This window comes from Microtus oregoni, unplaced genomic scaffold (assembly GCF_018167655.1).
Source record: "Microtus oregoni isolate MIOR12 unplaced genomic scaffold, Mior012 000049F_ref0000343, whole genome shotgun sequence".
NCBI classification, from domain to species: Eukaryota; Metazoa; Chordata; class Mammalia; order Rodentia; family Cricetidae; genus Microtus; species Microtus oregoni.
In genome coordinates, this window is record NW_024543223.1 from 3879779 (window position 1) to 3905684 (window position 25906).

The following is a 25906-nucleotide window of genomic DNA, read 5'->3' on the forward strand; positions in this document are numbered from 1 at the left end:
CTCAAATGCTCATCTCAGTGTCCTCAGCAGTGGGCCCTTTCTAGTTCTTTCCCAACCCTTACATGACTCCAGGATGATGGCTGGTTTGGAACCAGTGTATTTCTGCAGGACAGGGACTCAGTAAATAATTACATTGTTGTTTGGTTTGTAAATGTGATTGATGGGTAACAGAAATCATGAAATAAAGGGCAGGTATGTGAACAGAGAAAACAGTAACTAAAAGAGGAAAAGGGGCATGCCAGTAACCCCCCGGTAAACATCACTGTCTTGAAGCCTGGAAACCAGGGGGAATGATAGGACTTTGTGAGAATTAGTAAAAGTCTTATTCTCACTTGAAGGGACAGGGGAACAGGCCATCAGTCTCCTTCCACATATGACTCCTTGGGCTCCCAATGCTGGACAAAGCAGACTCAGACATGAGTAAGATGACATCAGGATATGAAGAAGCAAGACTGACATGAAATTTGGTTGAGGAAATTTTATCTCTTTAGAACTCTGTTAACAAGCATCAGCAAATATGGTTGTGAATAGAGACAGGGTTGGATAGCGTTCCTTCACAAACAATTTACACACAACACACACAGAGTCAACTTACTTGTCTATATTCCAAAATTATCTTGGGTAATGGGTGAAGGTCTTGTAGAGAATTTAACTAGAAAATGAAAATATTTATTACCAATATAATGTCTTCATTTCAACAATTCAAATGTTTACTTTCAACTGGAGAGTGTTCTAGTAATAAATGATGTAATTTAATATATTTCCAAAATGAAGACTCATAGCAAACTCAGATTATCAAGTGTCTTAATCCCAACCCTTTACAAAGTAATTCTGCTATCTATCCAGGAGATAAATTATTTCACATGACCTGAGAAATAAGAGTCTTCTTCAGAACTTAAATTAGCAAAATCTAAATCCTACAAAAATGAGTAAGACAGAGGCCCCCATACATAAAGTCCATACTATAGTAGCATCCAAAATTTGACTCAGAAATCTGGATGAAACTTCATGGAGGTGACACAAGCTTTGAATCCTAAAACTATAGCATTGAACTCACAGTACCGATCCTAATAAGCTGATAAGAAGTACTGGCTATGTGGGAACCTAGTCTGTTTGGATGCTCACCTTCCTAGACCTGGATGGAGGGGGAAGGACCTTGGACTTCCCACAGGGCAGGGAACCCTGACTGCTCTTTGGACTGGAGAGGGAGGGGGAGGGGAAATGGGGGAAGAGGGAGGGAAATGAGAGGGGAGGAGGTGAAAATTTGTAATAATAATAATAAATACCATTAAAAATAAAACAAAATAGCGTGAAAAAAAACAAAAAAATAAAAAGAGGAAAAAGTAGCCTATAGTGGTAGACAGAGCTCAGGGTCTGAAAAGGAGCAGGACCTACTAGGAAACTGAGATATTTATTTCTTGCCACAACAGCAGTTATATGGTACTATCACAAGCTTTCTGTCTTAGTAGATAGAAAATACCTACAAACATACCATACAATACCAACCAAGCCACACCTCCCAATAGTGCAACTCCCTTTAGGGCCATTTTATTTCAAACCACCACATTCTACTTCCTGGCCCCAAATGCCTGTAGCCATATCATAATGCAAAAACACATACAGTCCAACTTCAAAAGTCCTCATAGTCTATTACAGTCTTGAACTTATTTAAAAGTCTAAAGTTCAAAGTCTCTTCTGAGATTCATACAATCTCTTTAACTGTAATCCCCTGTAAAATCAAAATAAAAAAGCAGATCACATACTTCCAATATATAATGGATATATATACATTACCATTCCAAATATAGGAAAGTGAGCACAGTGAGACTGAACCAAAGCAAGACCAAAAACTAGCTGGGCAAACTGCAGACTTTTTGCCCATCTCATGTCTGATGTCAAAGCATTCTTTAGAACTCCAACCCTTTTCAGTGTGGTGTTGACTGCAACGCATTTCTTGCTCTTGGGCTGGTTCCACTCTCTGTTAGAAGCTTTCTTCAACAAGTATCCTATGACTCTCTAACATCTTGGGGTCTTCAAGAAAATCAAGGCTTGAACTTCACAGCTTCATGAAACTGCCTCTTTAGGCCCTATTCAGGGACATGCCTGTCAATGCCTGGCCTCAACTATTTTCCTTAGGTGCAGAGAAAAATTCCATAACCTGTTTCTTCTATCCTTAACTCCAAAGCCAGAAGAACCACATGGCCAAAGTTGCCAAATTCTGCTGCTTCTGGGGCTGGAAGGTGGCCCCCTCATTCAATTACATCTTTACAAGCTTTATGCTTTTGATTTTTACCTTTACTTCTTAAGTTTGGCTGTCCTGGAACTTGCTACACTGTAGACCAGGGTGGCCTCAAACCCAAAAATCTTCAGTTACATCTTCACCATCAGCTTTCTATTTTCCATAGTTTTCTTCACTGCCTAAACTTGGCTGTCCTTGAACTTGCTCTGTAGAAATGGCTGGCCTTAAACTCAGAGACCCACCTGCCTCTGTCTTCTGAGTGTTTGGATTAATGGCAAGCACCACCACATTTGACTCTAAGCTTTTCTTTAATTGCTTTTCACAGATTGGAAATTTAGCTGGGAGGGATCTTGCCCTGAAGTCACCACTTCCTTTACTTATTTTCTTAATCCATTTATCTCCTTGAAAACAAAACTTAGCTCCATTACACTTCCTGGTGCTCTTTTTCTCTTCAAAAATTTTATTTTGTACCAGTTTGCATTTACACCAGCAATGGATGAGTGTTCCCCTTACTCCACATCGTCTCCGCATAAGCTATCATTAGTGGTTTTGATCTTAGGCATTCTGACAGGTGTAAGATGGAATCTCAGAGTTGTTTCGATTTGCATTTCCCTGACAGCTAAGGATGTTGAACATTTCCTTACGTATCTTTTGGCCATTTGAGATTCTTCTGTTGAGAATTCTCTGTTTAGTTCAGAACCCCATTTTTTAAATTGGGTTATTTAGAATTTTAATGTCTAATTTCTTGAGTTCTTTATATATTTTGGAGATCAATCCTCTGCCTGATGTGGTGTTGGTGAAGATCTTTTCTCATTCAGGAGGCTGCCTTTTTGTCTTATTGACTGTGTCCTTTGCTTTTCAGGAGCTTCTCAGTTTCAGGGGTCCCATTTATTTATTGTTGTTCTCAGTGTCTGTGCTACTGGGGTTATATTTAGGAAGTGGTCTCCTGTGCCCATGCATTGAAGGCTACTTCCCACTTTCTATTCTATCAGGTTCAGTGTGGTCGGATTCATATTGAGGTCTTTAATCCGTTTGGACTTGAATTTTGTGCATGGTGATAGATATGGATCTATTTTCATTCTTCTACATGTTGACATTCAGTTATGCCAGCACCATTTGTTGAAGATGCTTTCTTTTTTCCATTGTATAATTTTAGCTTCATCATCAAAAATCAGGTTTTCATAGGTGTGTGGATTTATATCTGGGTCTTCAATTTGATTCCATTGGTCAACATCTCTGTTTTTATGCCAATACCAAGCTATTTTCATTACTGTAGTTCTGTAATAGAGCTTGATGTCAGAGATGGTGATGCCTCCAGAAGTTATTTTATTGTACATGATTGTTTTGGCTATCCTTGGTTTTTTGTTTTTCCATATGAAGTTTATTATTGTTCTTTTAAGGTCTGTGAAGACTTGTGCTGGGATTTTGATGGGGATTGCATTGAATCTACAGATTGCTTTTGATAGGATTGCCATTTTTACTATGTTGATTCTTCCTATCCAAGAGCATGAGAGGTCTTTCTATTTTCTTGTATCTTCTTCAATTTCTTTCTTCAAAAACTTAAAGTTTTTTGTCAAATAGGTCTTTCACTTCTTTGGTTAGTGTTACCCCAAGATATTTTATGTTATTTGTGGCTATTGTGAAAGGTGATGGTTTTTCTGATTTCCCTCTCAGTTTCTTTATCATTTGCGTCTAGGAGGGCTACTGCATTTTTTGAATTGATCTTGTATCCTGCCACATCACTGAAGGTATTTATCAGCTATAGGAGTTCTATGATAGAGTTTGGGATCACTTATATACACTATTATATCATCTGCAAATAACAAAAATTTTACTTCTTTCTTTCCAATTTGAATCCCCTTGATCTCCTTTTGTTGTCTTATTGCCATTGCTAAAACTTCAAGAACTATGTTAAAGAGATATGGAGAGAGTGGACAGCTTGTCTTGTTCCTGATTTTAGTGGGATGGCTTTGAGTTTTTCTCCGTTTAGCTGTTTCAACTATTAGCTGTCAGCTTGCTGTAAATAGCTTTTATTATATTTAGGTAGGACCCTTGTATCCCTATTCTCTCCAAGACCTTTATCATAAAGGGGTGTTGAATTTTGTCAAATGCTTTTTCAGCATCTAATGAAATGATCATATGGTTTTTTTCTTTCAGTTTATTTATATGGTGGATTACATTGATAGATTTGCGTATGTTGAACCAGCCCTGCATCTCTGGGATGAAGCCTACTTGATCATAATGGATAATTTTTCTTATGTGTTCTTGGATTCGGTTTGCCAGTATTTTATTGAGAATTTTTGCGTCGATGTTCATGAGTGAGATAGGTCTGTAATTCTCTTTCTTGGTTGGGTCTTTGTGTGGTTTTGGTATCAGGGTAACTGTAGCTTCATAAAAGGAATTTGGCAATGACTCTTCTGTTTCTATATTGTGAAATACATTAAGGAGTATAGGCATTAGCTCTTCTTGGAAGTTCTGGTAGAATTCTGCACTAAAACCATCCGACCCTAGGTTTTTATGTTTGTTTGTTTTTGTTTTTTGGTTTTTTTTTTTTTTTGTACAACTACTTTGGAAATCAGTATGGCAGTTTCTCAGAAAATTGGGACTCAACCTACCTCAGGATCCAGCAATTCCAGCAATACCACTCTTGGGCATATACTCAAAAGATGCTCAATCATACTACAAAAGCATTTGTTCAACTATGTTCATAGCAGCATTATTTGTAATAGCCAGAACCTGGAAACAACCTAGATGCCCCTCAGCTGAGGAATGGATAAAGGAAATGTGGCACATTTACACATTAGAGTACTACTCACTGGTAAAAAAAAAATCAAAAGACATAACAAAAAAACCCAATGACTTCTTGAATTTCGAATGCAAATGGATGGAATTAGAAAACACTATCCTGAGTACCAGACCCAAAAAAGATGAATATCGCATGTATTCACTCATAAGTGGATACTAGCTATAAACAAAGGACATTGAGCCTATAGTTCATGATCCTGGAGAAGCTAAGTAATAAGGTGAACCCAAAGAAAAACATATATAGACCCACCTGAAAATTAGAAACAGATAAGATTGCCTGACAAAATTGGGAGCATGGGGGCGCAGGGAGAAGGAAGGGTAGAAAGGAAAGAGGAGGGAAAAAAAAGAGGGTTGTGGAGAACTTGAGGGAATGGGATAGTCGAGATGGAGGATGGACAGTGATGAAAGCAAGAAAAGAGATATTTTGATTGAGGGAACCATTATAGGGTTAGCGAAAACCTGGCTCTAGAGAAATTCTCAGGAATCTACAAGGATGACCTTGCCTAAGATCCTAAGCAATAGAGGAGAGGGGACCTGATCTTGACTTGCCTGTAGTCAGACTGATAAATATCTTATATATCACCATAGAACCTTTGTCCAACAACAGATGGAAACAGGCAGAGACCCACATCCGAACACTGGACTGAGTTCCCAAGGTCCAGTTGAAGAGTGGAAGGAGTGAGAATATGAGCAAAGAGGTCAAGACCATGGAGGGTTCATCCACTGAAACAGTTTGCCTGAGCTAATAGAAACTTACCAACTCCAGCTGGACTGGGAAGGAACAAGCATAGGACCAAACTAGTCCCTCTGAATGTGGATGACAGTTGCATGGCTTGGGCAGACTGAGGGGCCACTGGTAGTGGCACCAGGATTTATTTCTACTGCATGTACTGGCCTTTTGGGATCCTATTCTCTTTGGACGTATACCTAGCTCAGTCTAGATATAGTAGGGGGACTTTGGACCTTTCCCAAAGCAATGTGCTTTACCCTCTCTTAGGATTAGATGAGGATGGGATGGGAGGGTGTGTGGAGGGAGTGGGAGGAGGAGAGGGAGTAGGAATTTGGATTGGTATTTTTTTTTAAAAAAAAGAAATGTAATAAATTAAAAAAATTGTAATTTACCCTGCTCATCTTGCTCCTTTTCATTATAAATCTTCACACAAGATAGAGACCATACTAGGCTGTTTTGAGATTTCTACTGCCAATGGAATTAACTCAAAACTCTTCACTTTAGCCTGAGACAGACACTTTGGACAAGGGCAAAGGCACCCACTTTCTTCACCAAAATATCACAAGAATAATCTCTAGGTAACATACTTAAATTCTTCTCTGAAATCTCGAGTCAGTTCAGCCCCAGTTGACCTAACACTCAGCACCTCCGTCTTCCGCACTCCTACTGTATTGCTAATTAAGCAGTGCTTAAAAGCTTCCACTACTTTCCTAACCCGAACTCCATACTTCTTCAAACAAAAACATGACCCAATCTATCACAGAAATACCCTAGAACCCAGTACCAACGTTAGTTAGGGTTTCTATTGCTGTGAAGAGATACCATGACCTCGACAACTATTTAATTTTTTTTTTTCAAGACAAGGTTTCTCTGTGTAACAGCTCCGGCTGTCTTGGAACTTAGTCTGTAGACCAGGCTGGGTTTGAACTCACAGAGATCCACATGCCTCTGCCTCCTGAGTGCTGGGATTAAAGGCTAGCATCACCACTACCAAGCAATGCTTATAAAGGAAAACTTTTAATTGGGCTCGTTTGTTTACAGTTCAAAGATTCAGTCCATTATCATTATGACAAGGAGCATGCTGGCATGCACACAATCATGGTGCTAGTTGCATCTTGATCAGAAGGCAACAGAAATTGGACTATGTCACTATATGTGACTTGAGCATATATGAACTCCCAAAGCCCACCTCCTTCAATAAGAACATACCTACAAACATTCCATTCCATATCAACAAAGTCACACCTTCTAATAATGCCACTCCCTTCAGGGCCCATTTTCTTTCTTTCTTTCTTTCTTTCTTTCTTTCTTTCTTTCTTCTTCTTCTTCTTCTTCTTCTTCTTCTTTTCTCTCTCTCTCTCTCTCTCTCTCTCTCTCTCTCTCTCTCTCTCTCTCTCTCCTTTTGTTTTTGAGACAGGGTTTCTCTAACAGCCCTGGCTGTCCTGGATTCACTTTTGTAGAACAGGCTAGTCTTGAACTCACAGAGATTCGCCTGCCTCTGCCTCCCAAGTGCTGGGATTAAAGGCATGTGTCACCACCACCCAGTGCCATTTTCTTTCAAACTACCACAATTTCCAACCGGGTAAAAACATCTAAGTAGAGCAAACACATAGGAAGTGACTTTTTCAGTGGGCAAACTGCTAGAGCTTTAGGGCACACTGCCTATCTCTCTTTTATAGAAGTAAGACCTAAAATGGCATATTGCTGCGGGAGGACCTTCCGCTCCTTCAGCCAATAGCCGCTGACGTACAAGCCCACTGTGCTGTGGGAGCGCCTTCTGCTCCTTCAGCCAATAGCTGCTGAAATACCAGCCCCCTGGGGCGTGGTCTATTTATCTTTAAAAAAGAGCGGCAAGCCTCAGCTCGCTTTCTTGGTTCCGGTGCTTGGTTCTGGCTCCTGCTCCAGTGACTAGGCTCCTTTCCTGATGGTTGGTTTTTGTGAGTTTTACCCCCCAAAATAAATACTCCTTTAAATTCTAACTGGTGTGGGATTGTTTCGCGCATTAGAGTATCCTTGACAAGACAGGACTCAATTCTCAGGAATACCTGCTACCTTAATGCCTGATGAACAGGGATTTGAAACAGCCTCATTGGACACTAATATTAGGCTATTTTCATTCTGAAAACAAATTGAGGACTTTGACTACATTCTATGGAATAAGAAAGTAAACAGCCAAGATAAATTTAGATTTAATTTAATTTAAATTTAAATTATGGCAAGTTGTATGTAGAAAGTAAAATTAATAACACAGACACAGAAAGTGCCTACGGGCCTTACTACAGTCTGAGTATTCTTTTGTGTGTGTGTGTGGGGGGGGGTCCAAGACAGGGTTTCTCTGTGTAGCCTTAGCTGTCCTGGAACTTGCTTTGTAGACCAGGCTGGTGTTGAACTCACAGAGATCAGCCTGCCTCTGCCTCTAAAGTACTGGGATTAAAGGCATGAGCCACTACACCCAGCTATGAGGATATTCATAAAATGATATTTAAACTGACAATTATAAACTACCAGGCAAAAATCTGCTGTCAGTCTAGGGCCTATCAAAAAAGTCTGTAGTGAAAACCAAGGGCAGTTGGTGTTCGGATAGGAGTGCCACAGCCAAAGGCTAGACCCAGACCTATGGACTGGAGACATGGTCTAGGGCTTTGTGTGATGCTGAAGGTGATGGGATGATATGGCAAGTGTTTTCAGGGCAGCACCATGATGTTTCTATGGCTTTAACATGTACAAGTAGCAGTGGGACTCTGGGGAGGAGGTCTTGAGTGACCTAAGCGACAGAGGACAAGGTGATAAAGTAAGGATGGGAAGAAGGAGGCAGATTCACAACACAGAGATTGCTGAGAGTGAGGCGGGAAGAAGGTCAAGGATGATTTTTTTCTAGTTCCATCCATTTGCCTGCAAATTTTATGAGGTCATCATTTTTTTTAAAAAACTGAGTAATATTCCATTGTGTAAATGTACCACATTTTCCTTATTAAAATCTTAGTGCTCATATTAAAAGCTCAGAGAAATCTCAACTAAATCATTTAATAATGTACTTCAAGATACATTAGATAAGGACAAGTCAAGTCCAAAAGCAATAGATGAAAAAAATAATAAATTAAAAGGGAACTAAAAGAACAATGTGAAATATCATCAAGATAATTTAAAAAATAAATAATATCAACAAATACCAAACTAATCAAAAGAAATGCAAAGAAGACCCAAATGAATAAAATTAAATATGAAAAGGGGTGATATCTATAAGCTCCAGAAGAGCATTAGGGAATAATTTGAAAACTTACATCCCCAAACACTGGAAACTCTTAAAATAGAGGATAAATTCCTAAATACATGCAACCTACTCAAACAAACCTAAAAGGATATAAACAAACAGCTCCATAACAAGCAATAAGATTGAAAGAGTAATATAGAATCTCCTACCCAAGAAGGAAGTGTGACTAGGGAGATGACTTAATGGGTAAGAGTGCTTCCTGTACAAGCATGAGGAACTGAACTCAAATTCCCAGCACCCACATAAAAAGCCAGGCACGGCTGTGTGTGCCTGGAATCCCAGCATTGGGGGCAGAGACAGGTGGATCCTGGGAACTCTCTGGCCAGCCAACCAAGCAGAAATGGTGAACTTTCTGGTTCAGTGAGGAAACCCTGTCTAAAGTACTAAGTTTCAGAATTATAGAGGAAGACACTTTGCATGTGCCCATGCATGTGCACACGTGGTACGCACACTTGCACATTGGCATGTATGCACCATGTAATACATACTGCACACACAAAGAAAAAAAATGAAAAGCCCAAAATACATTGAGTTCACTGTAGAATTTTGCCAAACTTTTAAAGAAGAGCTAATGCGTCTCAATCTGTTCTAGTAATTAGAAAAGGAACAAATACTACAAAATTCATTTTGTGAAGCTAGTATTTCCTTGATACTGAAACCAGATTAAGAACATAGCAAAAAACTACAATCAGATCCCCTGATGAATATAGTCACAAAAAATATAAAATAATTGCAAACCAAGTTTAACAACACATTGAAATATCATGTTCCATGACCAAGTTGGCTTCATTCTTGGGATACAAAGATCATACAATATAACAAATAAAAACCACATGGTTATGTCAATGGATACAGAAAGTATCTTTGACAAGGCTCAAGATTTCTTCATGATCAAAGCTCTCAAGAAACTAGAAACAGAAGAAGCATACCTCAATATAATAAAGGCCATATGTAAAAAACCTATAGCTACATTATATTAAAATCAGAACAAGAGTGTCTATTATCACAATACTTCATCAGTATAGGGCCTAGTCTTACTTAGATTATTAAGACAAAAAAAAAGAATAAAAAGGAAAAGGAGACCAACAAACAGAAAAAGTCAAATTATCCCTTTGCCATGTGACTGCTTGTCTGCCATTTGGCTGCTTGCTGACCTCCATGCCTAACTCAAAAAGCCATGGTTGCAATGGGTTTTTGATCCTACTGCACGTACTGGCTTTGGGGGAGCCTAGGCAGTTTGGATGCTCACCTTACTAAACCTGGATGGAGGTGGGCGGTCCTTGGACTTCCCACAGGTCAGGGAACTCTGATTGCTCTTTGAGCTGCTGAGGGAGAGGGACTTGATCGGGGGAGGGAGAGGGAAATGGGAGGCGGTGGTGGGGAGGAGGTAGAAATCCTTAATATATAAATAAATTTTTAAAAAAAGCCATGGTTTTCTCTCTTCCTCTTCTTTGGCCCCCTTCTTCTGCCAGCTTCTGAGATTTCTGCTCTGTTTTCTTCTAAACACTAGCAAAATTGTTCTTGAACTAAAAACAACAATAAAACAAAAAGCAAAACTGGGCCAAGGAGTTACCTGAATGGCTGAAAGTGCTTGTTACACAAGCCTAACAACCTGAGTTAGAGCCCCCAGAAGCTATGTAAAGAGTCAGATTCAGAAACTAAAGTGATGGATGCCTCTGTGGGTAAGAGTGACTGCTGCTCTCACAAGGGACTTAAGTTTAGTTTCTAGCACCCACATTGAGTGGTTCACAATTGCCTGAAACTTCAGTTCCATTAGATCCAACTTTCTCTCCAGTCTTCTATAGGCACCTACAGTCATCTGTACAGACACACAAATATGTACACACACAAACACACATACACACTCTCTCACACACACATACACTCTAACATGCATAAATACACAACACACACTCTTAAAAAGAGCAAAATTGCATCAAATTATCCTTTTCCAGAAATATAGCCAATCATATGTTCCTGGAGGGCAGCTACCTGCCCATCTCTTAGTGCACAGCCAGGAACATAACCTTGGATGGGATCACCGTATCTAAAGGGTCTGCTGCCAGCACAGAAGAAAGCTTGTACCTTGTGTAGATACATGAGCATGTTAGAAAGATAAGCTGGACTCTTACCATGGCCTCTGATGTGGACAGCTGTTTCTGTAGCCCAGTTCTGGGAAGATGCTGCCTCTGACTCAACAGGTGCAGCTTCAACTTGCCAAAGAGGATCTTCAACAAAAGCAATACACATGTGTGAGAAAGATTCAGATTTGAGAAAATGAACATAACCATTATATTTAGAGCCACTGGCCTGAAGACATACACTGAAAAGAGGCTTAGCTCCTTTAGAAGGACTTTTATTTAATGTATCACATAAATAACATCACTTTTAGACAATATTATAAACTCAGAATAAACCATCTTTTAATTCGTGAGTAAGACAATGTTTTGAAAGGACAAAACTTAACATTACCAGCCAGGTATGGTTGTCCTTGGCATTAATCTCAGTACTTTGGAAGACGGGGCAAGAGGACTGACATGGGTTGGAGTCATGATTACAGTCTAGATTACTGAGTAAGTGTGGGCTACAGAATGAGACCCTGTCTCAAAACAAACAAATAAAATTGAGTCTTACCTCACGAAGCTGATTATTACTCATTATAAGAAACTGTTCTCCTGCAACAAAATGGGCTTCTTGCTCCAGTTCCTTGAGGCGATCCTGAAGAATTGAAACATTATCATTCATAGATTTTATAACTTAAAATAATTTAATGTGCTCATCAAGCAACTCTCAACTAAAGCCCTTAATTGAACAAAAAGTCCTTTACAACTTATCAAAACAATAAAGCATACATATTGACTTGTGGTGGAATTTTCAGGCTTTCCCTAAACATAGCTGAAACTAAAATAAGCAAAATCAGGGAGGGAAAGAATGTGTTTTTCAGCAATATTAGAACTAGAAAAGGGATCCAGTTCCATAAGAAAGAGACAGAAAGGGGGAGGTATGGGTTACAGGCTTATACCCACAATAGATCAAGATGTTCTTTAAGTCACTAAGAAACAAAAAACTTAGACAAAGGGCTGGTAATAGGTAAAAGCACAAGTCTGATAACCTGAGCTTCATCCCTGGGACTCACATGATGGAAGGAGAACTGACTCCCCAAAATTGTCCTCTTACCTCTACACACACACACAAAAAAAAAAACATTTTAGAGACTTAGATAGATTGTTTCAAAGAGAAACTAATAGCCAAAAACTAGAGAAAAGCAATTCACTTCATCAGTAACCAGGAAAGCATCAAACTTATGCATGGTTATGACAGTTGTCACCTTCAAACAACCAGACGCCTCTTGACTGGGAGAGATGCCACCCATGGCAGAGTATACAAACTGAGTCATCACATCAAGGCTAAGATACAGAAGATTGAGAGTCTGTATACAAACTATCGAATTACCCACAGTTCAGTAATAAGCTAAACTATCTTGTTTAGACTCTGAAATAGAGAACACATGAAAAATAACAAGAATGAAATGTCTTCCAAGGTAGGGTAGTGATTACTTTTGGAAGCAGAACACAGTTTCTGCCAGAAAAGCACATAAAGCTGTGGAAATTCCATGATTTGAACTGTGATGAATTCCAGAGGTATCTTGTGGGTAATTTAAATGAAATTAAAAATATTTTTATGCATCTGTATGTATCTTTCCATATTTTTCATTCTCGAGGAAATTTACCAATTCCTTGGATGAACTGTAGGGAGCAGACATCTGTTCAAGAAAAGTAGTCTTACTTAGTCTGGCCCTTGATTGCCTATTATGGCCAATTTTGATCACTCTGTGACTCTTCAGACTGCCAATAAAATTTACCTTGAATCAGGGGCAGAAACAGTGATTAGCTGGCCAGAATTAGCCATAGAGAAGCTAGCAATTTTTGAAAATCATTTAGAGTTTATAATCAATCTCTCCTGACTTGGACTTTCTGTGGTTGAATTTTCTGTAAATCTATCTTATCCTAAATAATTAATAGACTCTCTTCTTTGTATTTTTTCAGGAGTAATTGGTAATCCCCAACAAGACAAAATTTTCTTTACTTCATCAAACATTTTTTTTCTAAAGTATTTGCATCTGAATCAGCCAGTAATATATCATCAATATAATAATAAATTATAGATTGAGGAAACTGTTTACAAATTAGTTCTAATGGCTGTTATACAAAATATTGAAATAAGGTGGAGCTGTTTAGCATTCTTTGTGGAAGAATTTTACAATGGTACATTTTAACAGGCTAGAATTATTATAAGTAGGTACTGTAAAGACAAATTTTTTTCTATCCTGTTCTTGTAAAGATACTGTGAAAATAAAGCAGTTTTTAAAATCAATCAATATAATAGACCATCTCTTAGGTAATAAAAAAGGCAAGGGAACTCCAGGCTTTAAAGATCCCATTGACTGAATTGAATCACCACTTAAATCTGATAACATTCTCCATTTTCCAGATTTCTTTTTAATTACAAATATAAGAAAATTTCAAGGATTGGTCAATTTTTCAATATGTCAAACATTTAACTGATCCTGTACCAGCTGTTTTAGTGCCTGTAATTTTTTTGATGTCAGAGGCCATTGCTCCATCCACACAGGTTTGTCAGTTAACCATTTTAAAGGTAGGGCTGTTGGTGTTTTTGAAAGATCAGCAGCTGTTGTACCCTGCTCATGTACAACCTGAACAGTCTGTGGCTGTTCTCCATAATACCTTTTAATATTTCTCTCAGAAGCATTCTTTATGATTTGTTTCTGAGATTGGAGGAATGTTAATCTGTGTTTTCCATTACTGCAACAAATCACGTCCTCATAAATTCATTGATATATTAGCCACATATGATTTTAATTTTCCCGTCCTATACACTCGACCCATCTTTCACTTTGATTTAACTGAGATAAAGATCCAATCCCTAGAAGTTGATCATTTACTTCCTGAAGAGGCCAACTCGATGATAAGATTTTGGTGAAATTATTGTTATATCTGCACCTGTGTCTATGAAACCCTCATTTTCAATGCCATTTATTTTTAGTTCTTTTATGGCAGTTTGCCAAAATACTTGTTTTATGGTCTCTCCTGAGCTTTTTGTTGTCTCTATTGAAGATGTTCTGTCTTTGTTCACATCCAGAGCAGTGTGGTTTTTAACAACAGGTATTAAGTTTTTTAATTGCTCTGTGGATGAGTTTCTCCAATGCTGATAGGGAATGACTGAACCAAATTTGATGAAGGGGCTTTCTGGATGCCCCTCATGGCATTTCCCAATAGCAAAGGGTTATCTTACCTGTCCCTTGTTGATCTGCATTCATTAGTCCAATGCTGGCCTTTGTTACACTTCCTGTTTGAATTATCTCTAGAAAAAAATTGTTTCTAGGAATATTTTACCTATAATACCTTTTCAAATGACCTTGTTTACCACAATTAAAACATCTGACATTTTGATTTTTCTTGAAATTTTTAGAAATCATTTCTCCTAAGTATCATCATAAGTGTGAGATCCAATATCAACTGTATTTTGGGTTCATTTATCTATGGGTACTGATCTTGCCTTTAAGGGCCTAATAACCCTTTTGCATTGTGAATTAGGATTTTCAAAATCCAAATATTCAATTAATATTTGTCTAACTTCTGAATATGGCATAGAGCCAAGGTATTATCATCAAATGTAAACTGTCTTTGGAAATCAACATACCGTCATCAAGAAGCTGGTTTTGGGAAATTTCAGTACCTCTAGCCCTACTTTGTTGTTCTGTGATCTTAGCTTCCTCTCTCCACCACGTTTTCTACTGTAATTGAGGACCAATATTGCTGTAGCTAAATCTTTCCAGTTTTGAGGACTAATTCTGTTCTGAGTTGCCCATGAATTTAACATCTGCTTCACAGAGAGTGAATGCATAGCATATGAAATGACTGCTTCCTTAAATCTCTTCAAGTCTAACATTGAAACAGAATCCCAGTTAACTTCGGCATTGCATTGGGGGTGCCTATTGTCTGGTGGTTGCTCTTGTGTGGCAACTGGACAAATTAAGGTTGGTTTTCTAATAACCTTAGACCACTCCTCTTCAGTTTCATAATCCAATGGTGCAGTACATTCTGCTCTGTCTGTGTCTGAGTATTTTTCTTACTTTCATGAGTAGGTCTTTTTTTTTGTTTTTGTTTTTGTTTTGTTTTGTTTTGAAGTTATTTTTAGTAAAAGAAAAAAGCAGGCTTTCCAAAGGTGACAAAGTGAACTGAAGGTCAGAAGGAAGCTGGGTGTGGGCTTATCATAAGCTCTTACTCCCGAAGCCTGGAAATGAGATCCAAGCATTCCCAGGAACTGACTGGATGCCAGAGACATTCCTTGTTGGGGTGGGCAGAGCTACCTTTGATCAATGGCATGGTCTACATGGGCTCTCAGGCAACCACCATATGCCCACTGACATGATTAACACTTATTCTGGGGGACATTAAATTAAGGAATGACATAGGAAGCCGAGATGGTGGTTTATTCGGTTGGATTCTGGATCACAATCAGGAAATAGTCTTTATCTGGTGCAACCATAATTTCATTTTTCTTGGAGCAAATTCGAAGGAAGGTTAGGTCATTCTGGGGGTCAATTTCATGCACAGTGCTCTGTGCCTTCAAGATGAAGTTGTGCATGAGGTTGGCATATTGTGTAGTAGTAGGGTTGTCCATGGTGCTCTTGATGGGAATGCCTTCAGTGTTCACCACGATGATTCCCTGCACTCCTTTCTGGCTCTGAAGTCTCTTGAGTGTTTCCTCCACCTCCGCCATCTCGCACCGATCCAGCAGCTCCAAGTTGCCCAGGCTCAGCGAGGTCCCTGCCCTTCTCTCATGAGTAGGTCTTTCTAAGGTTTTTATTTTATCAGTAGTAAGTCTTTCTAAAGTTTGTATATCAACAGTAAGTCCTTCTAAGACTTGTATCTTATCTGTCAAATTTTTAATTTTTTTATTAGTAAGCTTTCTAAAGCTTGTATCTTATCAATAGTAGTCTTTCTAAGATTTGTATTTTATCAGTAAAATTTTCATATTTGGTACAATTATCAAACCACTTTTTAAGGATAAAGTATGAATTACCAGCTGGGCAGTGGTGGCGCATGCCTTTAATCCCAGCACTTGGGAGGCAGAGGCAGGCAGATCTCTGTGAGTTTGAGGCCAGCCTGGTCTACAAGAGCTAGTTCCAGGACAGGCACCAAAAACTACAGAGAAACCCTGTCTCAAAAAAAATCCAAAAAAAAAAAATATGAATTACCAAACTGATAATAATTACAATCACCATTATGCCAATCTTAGCTAAGTGGTTCATTCTCTCATTTATTTTTTTCCATTTGTAAGCCACCCATAGTAACACTATACAGAATCATAACTCCCTGCACTGTGATATTCCTGATTCTTAACATGGAAAGGATTTTTCTTTTAATATTATTTAACTCTCTCTTTAAGAACTTCCCAAGTGTCTCACCAAATCTGCTGACTTCTAAGTTTTCCCACAGCAACAGCACCATTGGGGCTCAAGACCCACATTTTCCAAGCACAAGCCTACTTTTCAGAGTCCTGGGAATGGCTCTTGGAGAGGCCCAAACAGTGACTGCGGTAGTGCCAGCTGGCATGACTTCTCCATTTGTGTAGTCATGTCATGCATTGGAGCACCAAATGCAGTTTTTCTGTTGGCTTAGCAGCTGTACTATATATATCTACTGATATTTTAATTATCATCTGCAGTCCCATGACCACTCAATCAATGCCCTATTAGTCACTCGGGCCACTTGTATGGGACCATGGTCTGCATTCTGTCAATTATATTTTAAATAAATGCTGATTGGCCAGTAGCCAGGCAGGAAGTATAGGTGGGACAACCAGACAGGAAGTAGAGGCAGGTCAATGAGAACAGGAGAATTCTGGAAAGGAGGAAGCTGACTCCTCAGCAGTCCTTGCCCAGCCACAGAAGAAATAAGATGTGACTGCCTCACTGAAAAAGGTACTGAGCCATGTGGCTAACATAGACAAGAATAATGGGCTTAATATAAGTTATAAGAGTTAATAAGAAACATGAGCTGACAGGCTAATCAGTTTAGAGTTAATGTAGACCTCTGTGCGATTTCTTTGGGACTTAACAATTGCGGGAACCAGGCAGAACAGAAACTCCTGGCAACAAATGGTGCCCAACGTGGGGCGACTGCATCCACATAAAGCCTGACAGAGCTTGGGAAGTAATTCTAGACAGAAAAGAATAGAGTTAAGCATGTTTTATTGCTAGCAGCATTTTCTCAGGTGGGCTCAGCTTGCTAGAGGCAAGTGCTTTAATTTAAGAGAGGCTTCCTGACTCAGCTTTAGCTGCAAAACCTTGTAACTCTTTAAAGAGGTCCTGCCACAAAACACTTAAATGGTGTTGATGAAAAGCTGACCACATGCTTTCTGTTGGTGGCAGGGACCTTGAAATGCAATAGAGTTGTGGCAATAAACATGGCTCTGGCCAGTACCTCAGCCATGAGGCTGGAATCTCAGAAAGCTAAGGAATGGACTAGATCCAGCCGTCAAAGCCATGGCTTTAATCCTCTCCATACTGCTTAGCAAATTAAAGACTCACATGGTCAGAAAAAGAAGGAGAGATATATACAGTAAAGAGAGATTCAAAGATGAAGAAAACTTCTAAATGGTTTACAGTGTGTTAAAAATACTTGCAAGCTTGGAAGAGTAAAGAAACAGGTTGAAGTCCTTAAAACAAAAAATAAAGAGAGTAGTTGGGTTTGGTGGTACATTCCTTTAATCCCAACACTTGGAAGACAGAGGCAGGCAGACCTCTGTGAATTCAAGGTGTGGTGGTACACACCTTTAATCCCAGCACTTGGGAGGCAAAAATGGGTAGATCTCTGTGAGTTTAAGGACAGCCTGGTCTACAGAGTGAGTTTCAGGACAAAGATACACAGAAAACCCTGTCTCAAAAAGCCAAAAATTAAAGTAAAAACAAAGGAAATGGAGGTTAAAATAAAGCCACATAAAGATGGAAAATACATAGAGAATCTGGATACTGTATGTTATTATGTTCTCTTTGAATTGTTTAAATGCCGAGGAAGAAGCAACAGCTGCTAAAAGATATTTGCTTATAAACACTGCTGAATTAATCAAAGAAAGTTATTTTGAAAATACCTTGACTTCAAAATTTAAGTCAAAAGATATATTACTTTGGAAAAGAGGTTTTGTTTTTGTTTCCACAGGAAATGAGAGGCTGTGGATTCATTCTGAGTTAAGAAAAATCAGGTTTGATCAAGGAAGACCACCTGAGAAATCTCCGGTAGGAACAGATGGCCCAGATGTCAGAGTTCTACATCCAAAACAGATTCAAGATGCTGCCTGGGATGATCAAGCCTCATAGGATACTCCAGTCAGGACTTGATCATAATTCTAAATTTTCTTTAGGTACCCATAAGATTATCAGTGCCCCCAACCAGAAGGAAGTAGCCTGGAATACTATGCCCACATTCCCAAAAAATGGACTATGGATGTTCTTGGGTTTTTTTTTTTTTGTTTGTTTGTTTTTGTTTTAAAGAGGGGAAGTGGTGTGGGACCATGGTCTGTACTCTGTCAATTATATTTAAAATAAACACTGGCAGGAAGTATAGGTGGGACAACCAGACAGGAAGCAGAGGTGGGTCAATAAGAACAGGAGAATTCTGGGAAGAAGGAAGCCCATTCCTCTGCAGTCCTTGCCCAACCACAGAAAAAGCAAGATGTGACTGCCTCGCTGAAAAAAGTACTGAGCCATGTGGCTAACACAGATAAGAATAATGGGCTATATAAGTTATAAGAGTTAATAAGAAGCCTGAGCTGATAGGCCAATCAGTTTAGAGTTAATGTAGACCTCTGTGTGATTTCTTTGGGACTTAACAATTGCGGGAACTGGGCAGGACAGAAACCCCCTACAACAGGCCACAGCCTTGCAGAGCTTCTGGTTCCAAGGCCTAGTTTATGAAGGTTTAAGATAAGTCTCTCTCATTCTATTTACCAACAAAGACTTGGAAGTCAGATGGTGGGGTTAAAACCCGCTAGATCAGAGAAACTGAGAAATGGCCAGCTGACCTTCATTTTTGTCTATAGATATCACAAAAGACATGTCTCCCCTCATCTCAGAACCAAAAGTAAGCTTAAACTCTAGCCCCCACCCTTTTGTTTCTGTGCATCTTCTCTATTCAAAATGCTAGCTTCTCTATGTCTGATTCTAGTCAGCTAGTTTCTGGCTCTGCCCCCTGATTCAAGGTAAACTTTATTGTTAGTCTTGGGAGTGTCAGAGTGTAATCAAAATATCCTACAACAATGGCACTCTGAACTCCCCCCAAGACACACACACACACACACACACACACACACACACATTAGGTGCGATGCTTGCCCTCCCTACATGAGTCTATGTCTTAGTCACTGTTCTATTGCTGTGAAAAGCATGATCAAGCAAATCTTACAAAAGAAAGCATTTAATTTTATTTTTCAAGACAGGTTTTCTCTGTGTATCCCTGGCTGTCCTGGAACCACTATGTAGACTGGGCTGGCCTTGAACTCAGAGATTTGCCTGCCTCTGCCTCCCAAGTGCTAGGATTAAAGGCTGAACAACTATTGCCTAGCTGAGAGTTCTAGTCTTGATCCACAAGCCAAGTTGAGAGACACTGGGCTGGGCATGGGCTTTTAAAATCTCAAAGCCCAGTGACACACTTCCCTCAACAAGGCCATAACTTGTAATACTTCTAATCCATTAAAATAGTTCCACTACCTGATGACTAAGCATTTAATTATATGAACCTATTGGGGCAATTTTTATTCAAACCACCATATTCCCCTTCATGGTTCCCAAAGGTTTGTAGCCATATCATAATTCAAAAATCCTTTCAGTACACCTTCAAAATTCCCCATAGTCCTTTATAATCTCAACACTGTTTAAAAGTCCAAAATTCAAAGTCTCTGAGATTCATGGAAATTTCTTAAATGTAACCCTCTATAAAATAAAAATAGAAAAGTAGATCACATACTTCCAATATACAATGGCACAGAATATACATTAGCATTCCAAAAGAGAGGAAAATGAGCACAGTAAGGAAACACTAGACCAGAGGACTGAAAGCCAGTAGCACAAACTACAAATTCTGCATTTCCATGTCTGATGTCAAAGAGCTCTTCAGATATCCAACTTCTCTTAGTTTTGTTGATTATGACATACTTCTGTCTTTTAGGCAGGTTCTACACCCAGTCCACAACTCAGTTTAGCTGGTATTCTGGTGTAGGAAGTCCTTCTATCTATGTGTTGCTTTTATTGGTTAATGAATAAAGAAACTGTTTCTGCCAGTGACTTAGCAAAATAGAGCTAGGTGGGGAAAGCTACACTAAATGCTGGGAAAAAGAAGGCAGAGCCAGTGAGATGCCATGGAGCCACCAGAGGAGAAAGACGCAAGCTGTCAGCTGGAACCTTGCCGGTAGGTCACAAACCTCATGATAAAATATAATAGAAATAGGTTAATTTGATATGTAAGAGCTTACTAGAAATATGCTAGAGTCATTGGCCAACCAGTGTTTTAAATAATATAGTTTCTGTGTGATTATTTCAGGTCTGAGCTGCCACGTGGCTGGGAAATGAACTAGCAGCCTCTTACAACAGATTGGTGCCCAGGATAATGGGCATTGAAGAGGCTCTTTATGGAGTTGGTTAACCATGTGGGCCAAGAAACTGCTCTTGCCTGAACTGCTTGATGATGTTTTGCTATATGAACTGGACATGCAGGACCCACAGAAAAATGACTGCTGAAGTTGCCTAAAGAAGGTGAGACAGTTCTTCTGGGTTCCTGCTTCATGAAAGAGTCTGCCAGACATTCTGCAGTACATGGAAGAAAGTGACTGACAAACTGCCAATATAGGCGGAACTGTCTTTAAAATTTCCTGCTTCATGGAAATGTCTGCTGGAATCTATGGGCCTGTAGACTGAAGAGGGATACGCCAATGATACAGAAGAATTTTGGGTGACTGTCCAGGCAACGAGATGTCTCTGTCAATTCTAGAGTTTTGGAAGTTGCTTACAATGCATTTTCTGTTTACTTAGGTAATATATCCTTCTGGAGTCTTTGATGGAGTCGAAGAATAGATAGTTATAGTTTTCCTTAGTTATGATAAAAGATAAAATAGATATAAATGTTGTAACTGTAATTCTTGTTTGATACCTGTTTTGTTATATGTAATTTTACTATGTTAAAGTTAAAACCTTCCTTTTTATTTAAACAGAAAAGGGAAGTGATGTGGGATTCCCCTCTGTATGCGGTTGATACCATTGGTTAGTAAAGAAATCTATCTTGGCCTGTGATGGGGTAGAGTAGAGCTAGGCAGGGAAAACTAAACTGAATTCCGGAAGAGAAAGAAGGTGGAGTCAGCAGATGCCATGTAGCCGCTGTAGGGAGCAGATGCATCGGAACTTTGCCTGGAAAGCCACAGCCACATATCTATACACAGATTAACAAAAATGGGTTAATTTAAGATGAGTTAACCAGAAATCTGCTTAAGCTATTGACCAAACCATCTTGCAAATAATATAGTTTCTATGTGGTTATTTCAGGGCTGAGCAGCCAGGAACAAACAGTCTCCTACAACAGTATCCCATGACTCTGGAATTTCCAGCATCTTATGGTCTCTAACACAATTCAGGCTTCACCTTCACAGGTTCAATAAATGGCCTCAATGAAGATACTCCCCTAAAACACATCTGGCCTCAGTGGCTTTTCTTAGCTATACAGGGAGATTCCACAACCTCTTCTTGTATCCTTGACTCTAAAGCCACAAATGCATGGCTGTGGCTGAAGCTGCCAAGTTCTGCTGCTTGCTGGGACTGGAACTTGCCCCCTTGCTCAATTGCATTTGCATCAGCTTTCTTGTGGGGGTCAAATTATGCAGGCCCGTATTCCACATTGTCTGGCGGTCAGAGAATCTGAGCCACTTACAAGGCACAATTTACACTTTCCACACAAGAGGTAGTTGCCTAGCTCTTTGATAGCAAAACAACCTGACACCATCCTAACAACTGGTGCCAGGATATGCTGTTGTTCTGCTCCTTCTATTGTAAATGATGAGGTCACCTGGGGAAGTGGTGTCTTTCAATCTACATGATAAAATAGGCATAGGCAAGGACGTGATCTAAGTCACCCTCCCCACCTAGGAGACAATGCTAATGAAGTTTGTGTTACCTGCCCCCCATCAATTTACCTTGATATAAAAGCTGTTTGGAAAATAAACGCAGGTGATTTCAGGACTTCAGATTTCAGGCTGTGAGTGATCTCTGAAACTCCCCTCCCAATACTGCCGTGTGAATTGTGTCTTCGTTTATTCCCACACCTCCACTCTAGTACAAGAAATGATTTATGTCTGGGCTGGTCCCTGACACTTCCTGGTGTTGATGGTTTCCTTCACAGCTTAAGCTGTTCTTTAATTCCTTTTTATAAATTGGAAACTGAGCTGTATGGGGTTTTGCCCTGAGGTCACTCCTCCCTTTATTTCATTTAATTTCAGGTTTTTCTTTAAAGCTCCTTAACTCCTTGAGCACAAGAATTGGCTCCAACATCACGTTTTTTGATGTTCTTTTTCTCCTCACACTGTACAGTTTATATTTCTCTTTGCCCATCTTGCTCCTTTTCATTATAAATCTGTATAAGAGTGATTACTAGCCAGGTGGTGGTGACACATGCCTTTAATCCCAGCACTGGGGAGGCAGAGTCAGGCAGATCTCTGCCAGTTCAAGGCCAGCCTGGTCTACAGAGTGAGTTCCAGGATATCCAGGTCTGTTACACATAGGCTACAAGCCTATGGGAGCCAGGGAATGTAATATAGATAATAACCACATGATATAGTGTCAATATTAGGCTGTCTTGAAATCTCTACTGCCAATGCCAATAATCCAAAACTCTTCAATTTAGCCTTATGCAGATTTTTTAGGACAAGAGCAAAAAGAAGCCACATTCTTTGTTATTCTTTCGGTCCCTGCCCTGGCCACGCCCACTCCTTTTAACCCCTGACCTCGCCCGCCAACTCTCTCTCCCTGTGTTCTCTCCCAGTGTACACATGGGGCTCTGCCTCTCTCCTCCTCTCTCTCCCTTCTTCTCTTTCTTCTTTCTCCTCTCTCTCTCTCTCTCTCTCTCTCTTCCTCTCTCTCTTTCCCTTTCTTTCTTTCTCTCCTTGTTAATAAATTCTTATATGGCTATTTCCTGTGTTTATATGTCTGTTACTGCTGCCACCGCCAGCGCAGAGTGGGCCTCCTGCGCCGCTTTTTCTCATGGCGGGCTCCGCCAGCCCGCCCAAGGGATATTTTTTAAGAATAAGATTCTTGGGGCTGGAGAGATGGCTCAGTGGTTAAGAGCATTGCCTGCTCTTCCAAAGGTCATGAGTTCAATTCTCGGCAACCACATGGTGGCTCACAACCATCTGTAATGAGGTCTGTTGACCTCTTCTGGTCTGCAGACATACAGACAGAATATTGTATACTGTATACATAATAAATAAATAAATATTTTTAAAAAAAGATTCTTTACCAAAATATCCCAAGAATGATCTCTGTTAAGTTGGGAGCATAGCCCCTAGTCTGGGAGTTGCTAATTGGGAGTTGCTTTGCTCTGGACTCCAAATCCCAGCATGCCAAACCACTCCCACAGGGTATTTAAGTGGGCTCCCAGAGGAGGAACACGTGGTTCCCAGTTTGCATGGGCTCCCTGCTGCCCTGTCTCCCCGCCATGTGCTTTGTCACCTGAGAGTGTCTTACTTAATAAAACTATAGGCATTTTGATGTGGTTTGATTCGACCTAATTGGATTTCTTGTGCTAGCGGAACTGCTCTTTTTCTTATCAATCTCTAGGCCACTTGCTAATATTCTTCCCCTCTGAAACCTGGAGCTCAGCTGTTACAATTTGCACGGCTCTCCCCACTGCTGTATCCCACGCTCCTATTAGAGTGGCCCATTAAACCCTGCTGAAAGCACTCAACCACTTTTCTAGTCCAAAATCTTCCATATTCTTCCAAACAAACAGCATGGCCAGGCCTGTCACATAATACCCCAGTCCTTGGCACCAACTTCTTAGACACTGTTCTATTGCTGTGAAGAGACACCATGACCAATGCAAACCTTATATAAGAAAGCATTTAATTGGGTGCTTGCTTACAATTTCAGAGGTTAGACTATTACTATCATGGTAAAGAGTATGGTAGCACGCAGGCAGACATGGTGCTGGAGAAGTAGCTAACAGTTCTACATTCTGATCCATAGGCCAAGAGAGACACTGGGCTTGGCATGAGATTTTGAAACCTCAAAGCCCACTCCCAGAGACATACTTCCTCTAACAAGACCATACTTCCTAAACCTTCTAATTTTTTCCAATAGTGCCACTTCCTGGTAACTAAGCTTCAAATATGTAAGCCTATTGGAATCATTCTTATTTAAACCACTACAGTGCAATAGATGTCAATGGCTTGTAAACCCTTCAACACATGGTCTTCCCCTCTAGGAGTCCAGGAGAAGGATGAACAGTATCCACAATACTCTAGGGCCAAATAGGGTAGGGAAGAAAATGAGAATCTAATAGGAGCAATGACAATTACAGATTTTGAAATAATAGCTTACCCCAAGGAGTGCTGAAGTCCTCTCCATTTCTTCTTTGTCAACTGGAATCTTATGGTTTTCCATCACTGTGAGTCAAAATCAAAAGCAGATCATATTTTCATTGCATTAATCAATCCTTTTCATCAGACTACTCTCTGATGACCTAATGATAGCAATGCTCATTGACTCAGGCCCCACTCTAAGTCAACCGCTGTTCTGTGAGGAAACAGAAGCATAGAAAGAACTGGCTTGCTGGAGATACAGTCTAGTGACAGAGTGCTTGCCCAGCACAAGCCAGGTTCTGGGTTCAGTCACAAGGTAGGAAGGATGTTGGACTGCACTGGTTCCAGCCTGGCCCTTTGCATACTCTAGATAGAAAATGACTCCTGGCCCTACAGCAAGACCTGGTCAGAGGCAAAGATGGGCAAATCCCTGGAGGGTGCCTAAAGGAAGTATCTCTTAAAGGAGAAAGAAGCACAGAGCTGGAGGACTAGCCTGAAATTGAGATAACATAGGTGGGTAAGTGTCAGTGAGACCCTCTTCTGGCTAGACAGAACAGGAGGGGTCTCCATGGCTGGATGCCAGGCCTTCAAGTCCTTCCAGACCATCTTGTTGCAGAACAGAAAATAACATGATAGCAGCCTCTTTGGATGAAACACAGTGCCCATTCCATTAAAGGATAGAGAAGAGTCATTCTTAAACAATGTAAAGATTCTCCAGAAAGATGACTATACTTTGTTTTTATGGTAACTCACCTGCCAAAATTGGTATCAAAGGAAGCTCCAAAGTACAAAATAGTTGCCATAAGCCATAAGCCTGTTTCATGGAAGAGATAATATCAATATGGCTTCAAATTATTATCTGCATTTTGTTGAAAAGCCACTTGACTTTGTTATGTTAGGATTAGAGTGACCCATGTCTAAAGTGGCTCCTCCTACTATCTCCATTCTTTTTTAATTTATTTATTTTCACTTCATGTGCATTAGCATTTTACCTGGCTATAGGTCTGTGTGAGTGCTGGATTCCATGGAATTGAAGTTATGGACAGTTGTGAACTACCATATGGGTACTGGAATTGAGCCACAAGTCCTCTGGAAGAGCTGCCAAGTGCTCTTAACTGCTGAGTCACCTCTCCAGACCCTCCACTCTTTTTTAAATAAAACTTTTATTTCTAGTACAGAGAATATTTTATTACTCTCTAAATATCTGCTAGAGATATTC

At 39.8% G+C, this 25906-nt stretch overlaps 2 protein-coding genes across 4 annotated transcripts in view; both read right to left on the reverse strand.

Annotated features, from left to right (window-relative positions):
- LOC121436483 (DNA polymerase nu-like) overlaps nucleotides 1–25906 on the reverse strand; it is a 137837-nt gene that overhangs the window by 78027 nt on the left and 33904 nt on the right. For all 3 annotated transcript variants that reach the window (XM_041636431.1, XM_041636432.1, XM_041636430.1), the window contains exons 8-12: nucleotides 25441–25501; nucleotides 24707–24771; nucleotides 11680–11763; nucleotides 11178–11273; nucleotides 596–652 (exon numbers count right to left, since the gene is read on the reverse strand). In XM_041636431.1, the coding sequence (XP_041492365.1) occupies nucleotides 596–652; nucleotides 11178–11273; nucleotides 11680–11763; nucleotides 24707–24771; nucleotides 25441–25501 (363 nt within the window). The remainder of the gene's footprint in view (nucleotides 1–595; nucleotides 653–11177; nucleotides 11274–11679; nucleotides 11764–24706; nucleotides 24772–25440; nucleotides 25502–25906) is intronic.
- On the reverse strand, nucleotides 15282–15849 carry LOC121436486 (dynein light chain roadblock-type 1-like). The gene has a single exon (XM_041636436.1). The coding sequence runs from the start codon at nucleotides 15847–15849 to the stop codon at nucleotides 15559–15561; it is 291 nt and encodes a 96-aa protein (XP_041492370.1). The 3' UTR covers nucleotides 15282–15558.